This window comes from Balaenoptera acutorostrata, chromosome 1, assembly GCF_949987535.1.
Source record: "Balaenoptera acutorostrata chromosome 1, mBalAcu1.1, whole genome shotgun sequence".
Lineage (NCBI taxonomy): Eukaryota > Metazoa > Chordata > Mammalia > Artiodactyla > Balaenopteridae > Balaenoptera > Balaenoptera acutorostrata.
Genome location: NC_080064.1, coordinates 22,679,178 through 22,684,395, shown reverse-complemented (window position 1 = coordinate 22,684,395; position 5,218 = coordinate 22,679,178). Strand labels below are relative to the sequence as shown.

The window sequence follows — 5,218 nt, the reverse complement described above, 5'->3', positions numbered from 1 at the left end:
GACACAGGGTGCATGGCTTACAGCCTTTGAAATGCCAGAGGAGGGTAAGCAAGGCTGGATGTAGCTCTCTAGTCAGCAGATGGCAGCACCATTATTCATTTCTGTGATGCAGGAAAAAACCCAGGAATTTTTCCATTATTTTACTCCAAGGAAGGCCTTACCATCAGTAGGACTTTTAGTCCAGATTGTCTGCCATAAGCATTGAGCAGGGCGGCCTTCTCTCATGAGCCCCAAACTGAAGAGGCATCTTGATTTGGGGAAATCCTTTTCTGACCTGCTCTTCTGGAACTTCTGGAGTTCATCCTTGATGCTAAGAAAGGATGGCAGTAGACCTGGGGAAAGGCCTTTCTGTGCAGGTTTCTGTCTGTTCTCAGTTGTTGGTGTCCCTGATCCTAGTATTTTTACCATCGTGCAGAGAAAACCAGGCCCCTTGAGACCTCAGGGTCATGACCTTCAGTGGCACCTAGCATCATCCTGTTCTGTTCCTGGCAGAGCCCTTGTGGATTGTGAGGGTTCCGTGGGCTTCAGGGAGTGTAGCTGTTCCACCCAGGGGCCACCAGCATGGATACATCCACCTTGCCGTGCTTTGGGTCTCTGCCTCCTGAGGCTTGGTCTGTGGTGGGACCCTGCTTTTCACTCCCTCCCACCCTGGGTTTGGCTCCACGATCCCTCTCTTCACAGCTCTTAGATCTCTTGAGTGAGCAGCTTGAAAGCGGATGTCACCGTTGCTTTCGGCTGAGGCCTCAACGTAGTGAGCGCCCCAGGAGGCAGCCAGCTTCTCCCCTCCCCCCGGCATCACCTCTCCCTCATCCACCAGGTCACTCTTGTGGCCTACCACCAGGAAGAGGATGTTGGAGGGTTTTGCTTTCTCCAGAACCTCCCGATGCCGCTGGGGGACGCTCTCAAAGGATGTTCTGTTGGTGATTACCAAGCCGCAAAAGGCCTCCTGCCAAGTTCCTGCAGTAGGAGCGAGTCATTGGCCTCTGCAGCCAAGAAGGAATCCAGAATTAGTTTTGAATCCTCCATTGAGGACAGAAGGGGACGGGGGAATCAGGGCAGTTTAATGGAAAGAGCTGGGTAGAGTCAAAAGACCTCAGTTCTTGATCAGCTGCGTGACAGGTGAATGGCTTCATCCAGCTAGTCGTCTTGTCCTGTATGTATACTGAGAGGCTTGTTCATTCAGCGAGTATTTATAAGCTCTGCCCCTGCCCATGCCAGGCATGGCCTGCAATGATGAATGAAAACAGGGAGCGACCTGCCACTGAGTGAAAGGAAAACTGCTTCCATGACCAGGGCTGCAAAGAAGAGACTCCCAGGGCTGGGGAGGGCGTCTGAGCAGTAGAGCTGTAATTTGAGGAACCCAGGGGAAGGCGTGGGGATCAATTTCAGGGAGAGAGAGCTGCACGTATGCCAGCCCCGTTGCCGTGTGATGAGGCGAGACAGGCCAGGTCCTGCAGTGTCTTTTGTAGGCCCCAGCAAAGAGTGGCCTTTACCCAAAAGTACCAGGAGCCATTGAAGGATTTTAAGCAGAAGCATGATGCGGTCAGGTTGATGTTTTGAAAAGCTCACTCTGGCCAGACAGTGGAGGCGGAAGAGAGGGCATTTGTAGAAGCAGAGGTTCCTGAGAAGGTTGTTGCCTGGACTGAGGTATTTGTGACGAAATGGAGAGAAGGGGGAAATCTGACAGCTGTTTAAGTGGTGACTGGAGGTGGGGGTACTGGAGAGCGGGCTGTCACCCGGTGATCTGTGGGGAGTCTTCTGACTCGGTGCCTGGGGCAGCTCAGCCCCTCGCCCTGGGCATGACGCCCTCTACCTTGCTAAGTAACCAGGCCCACCTGATTCCCGGAGCCCAGCACAGTCTGAGCACACATGGGACTTAATACATGCTGAGGAGCCCAAGGGGTGGCAGGGCTGGTGAATTCGTGCGCTCCAGTGTCGGGAGGGTCTTGTTAAGAGTGCTTATTAGGTGCCGTGTTTTATGCTAAGCACCTTCTGTGGATAAGCTTGTTTTCCCAACAGACCTGAAGAAACAAGTGTTTGTCAAGCACTTTGTTTGCAATATCTCATTTAATCCCATTTTCCAATGAGGAAACTAAAATTTAGAGTTTAAGTAATTTACTCAAGATCACACAGGTAGGACTTCCCTGGTGGCGCAGTGGTTAAGAATCCGCCTGCCAACACAGCAGGCGGATTCTTCCCTGTTCGAGCCCTGGTCTGGGAAGATCCCACATGCCGCGGAGCAACTAAGCCCATGCGCCACAACTACTGAGCCCACGTGCCACAACTACTGAAGCCCGCGCACCTAGAGCCCGTGCTCCACAACAAGAGAAGCCATGACAATGAGAAGCCCGTGCATCACACCAAAGAGTAGCCCCCGCTTGCCGCAACTAGAGAAAGCCCGCGTGCAGCAACGAAGACCCAACACAGCCAAAAATAAATAAATAAAATAAATAAATTAGAAAAAAAAAAGTTGCCTTTGTTTTAAAAAAAAAAAAATCACACAGGTAGTAGTGATGGTGCTGAGATTTCAACCAAGTCCCTCTGACTCCAGAACCTGCACTCTTAACTGTGCTCTAAACTATCTCCCCAAGTCCTGTGGGGATAGAGGTGGGAGTGACAGCACATGCAAAGGTCTGGAGGTGTAAAGAAGTCACTGCATCACTGTGGCTAAAGCACAAGGTGCCACATTAGGAGAGAACGGCTGGAGATGAGCAGAGTAAGCTTGGGGGTGGACAGCCCTCAGGCCTAGTGATGGGGTCCGGTGCTCATGCTTTGGAGGCCGCCATGTGTGTGTCTTGCGGGGAGCAGTGGGAGGTGGTACATAGTGTGGGAGGCCCAGCAGGCTGGCTATGGGTTTCCCACCTCTCTTCAGCCTGAGCAATCTCTCTTTTAATTGTGGAGGATTTCAGGGCTGTGAGAAAGATCCCATCTGACAAGAAGATTCTGATGCTAAAAGCAGGCATATAAACAAAACGTTTGAAAACCACTGCACAGGTAATGGGGAGCCAGTAAAGTTTTAGATGGAGGATTGACGTGATTATATCTGCATGTTAAAAACCTTGCTCTGGCTGCCAGTGGAATTGGAAGCAGGCAGGAGGGGGACCAGCAAAGAAGTTGGCTGCAGTTAATTTGGACTAAAGGTAAAGGAATAAGGCTTGAGGTTTTCCTGAGAAAGAATGAACCAAAAGGCAGGTGTAGGAGGTGGTCACAAAAACGGAGGTGAGTTTTGAGGACACAGAAGAAGCCATCTGGGATGAGGAAGCCATCCTAAAGAGGGTCCCTCTTGCATGAGGTGAAGCAGGGAGGAGGAGGACAGAGCTGGACTAAGCTCTCACAGATCCCTATAGTTAGGAAAGGCCCCCGGAGTCACCCAGCGTAGCCTCTTATTTTACAGGTAAGGATATCGAGGTCTGGAGAGATCATGTGGCCTGCCCGTGGTCACAGTGTAGGCCAGGACTCAGACCTGTGCTCTTGGTCCAGAGTTCATCTTTGTCATGGCCACCAAGGCCGCTTCTCTTCCTGATGGGTGGGCTCTCCCCATGAGGGGTGGGTGGTGACCTTTCCTGGCCAGCTGGACCCCCAGGCTCTGCCTCCATGAAGGGCACGGAGAAGTCCACCGCCACTGCCTGGGCGACACCCTCGACAAAGATGCCCTCCACGTAGTTTCTCAACAAGGATGGTTTGTCCACATTTGGGTCTCCTAGGAGGAGGATGTGGAACTGGTACTGCCAGAGAGGGTCCATGTGGTGCAGGAGACCAGCCAGGAGGAGAAGCGAGCCAGAACCGAGGCATAAACCACGTGGTCTGGGGCTGGCTCAGACTTGCAGTGAGAGATGTAGAGCCAGAACCCAAAGGCAGTCAGGGGCTTTTGGGTCTAGGCTCCCCAGGATATGCCCAGACCCAGGCTTAGTGAAGCCTCCGGGACAGAGTGCCATTTGAAACCACCATGCAGAACTGAGTCCTTCAAGACAGAAGCAGGACTTCCCCAAAATAGAGGCCCTGGTCCTATACCGATCCTGAGAAGTCCGCAGGTGTAGCTCAGAAGACCGTGGGCAGCAGGTCACAGCCCCCATATGCGAGGATGTCCTTCCTTCTCTCTGCTGGCCTGAGTCCCAGCCCTAGGTCTGTACCTACAGGAGGGAGGGTTGTGCAGTGTGAGGCTTGCCTCTCCCAACACTGGGACTTCCATGGGACATGTCCCAGCCAGGGGCCCTGGAGAAATCCTCCCACACCTGTCAACCACAGACCGAGCACCAGTTCCCCCTCCAGGGCCAGGATCCTAAGAATAACATTTATAAAGAGAAGGGAGAGTAAAACAAGATTGGCCATTCCTGCCGGTATTTGTTGAAGCTGAGTTATGAGTACAAGAAGTTCTTCATACTACTTGATACTAGTTTTTTTTTTTTATTGGAGTATAGTTGCTTTACAATGTTGTGTTAGTTTCTGCTGTACAGTGAAGTGAATCAGCTATATGTATACATATATCTCCTCCCTCTTGGACCTCCCTCCCCCGCCCATCCCACCCGTCTAGGTCATCACAGAGCACCAAGCTGAGCTCCCTGTGCTATACAGCAGGTTCCCACTAGCTAGCTACTTTACACGTGGTAGCGTATTTATGTCAAGCCTGATCTAGTTCATCCCACCCTACCCTTCCCCCACCGTGTCCACACGCCTGTTCTCTACATCTGCGTTAGTTTCTTTACTCTTGGTTATGTTTTAAATTTTCCCTAATGGTATTAAAAAGCCCCGTGTTCCCCTGCCCAAGGCAGCCTCCCCAAGGGAATCAGCCCTGGCCTTGAAGAGCTACCCTCTAGTGGGGCAAAAAAGGTACAACAGTGCCTGAAATCTGCAAAGAGAGCCAACTCAAGTAAGTGCCCTGAAGGCTCAGAGAAGGAACCAGTAGGTTAGGTTGGACTAAGCCTTGAAGGGTGAACAGAGTTTTGACAGATATGGGGGAAGGTCATTCCAGGCACAGGAAGGACACATGAAAGACACAGAGGGGGCTTGTTGGCAGAAGGAACTTAACATTTATTAGGCACTTAACACACGTTGTCATATTTAATCCTCTAACAAACCTGTGAGGTAGGACTCATTCTTATTTTACCATGAAGGGACTGAGGCTCAGAGGCAGAGGATAGATGTGGGTTCCCACCTAGATTGCTTCCGTTCCAGGCTGTGCAGGGTGGGTAGGATAGGTCTTCCCTCTTCATCCACTAGG

The 5,218-nt window shown here is 51.6% G+C and overlaps 1 protein-coding gene across 1 annotated transcript; it reads right to left on the bottom strand.

Moving 5' to 3' along the window:
- Positions 1–469: 469 nt before the first annotated feature.
- On the bottom strand, positions 470–3,743 carry LOC130707971 (ras-related protein Rab-39B-like). Its single transcript, XM_057544817.1, has 2 exons — positions 3,464–3,743; positions 470–957 (listed from the first exon to the last, which is right to left on the bottom strand). The coding sequence occupies exons 1-2, from the start codon at positions 3,741–3,743 to the stop codon at positions 470–472; spliced, it is 768 nt and encodes a 255-aa protein (XP_057400800.1).
- Between the last annotated feature and the right edge of the window lie 1,475 nt (positions 3,744–5,218).

Coding starts and splice junctions, on each gene's coding strand:
- LOC130707971 (XM_057544817.1), bottom strand. CDS start 3,743: ATGGACCCTCTCTGGCAGTACCAGTTCCACATCCTCCTCCTAGGAGAC. Junction 958..3,463: donor ACTCTGGACCAAGAGCACAG/GTCTGAGTCCTG, acceptor CTCCTACTGCAG/GAACTTGGCAGGAGGCCTTT.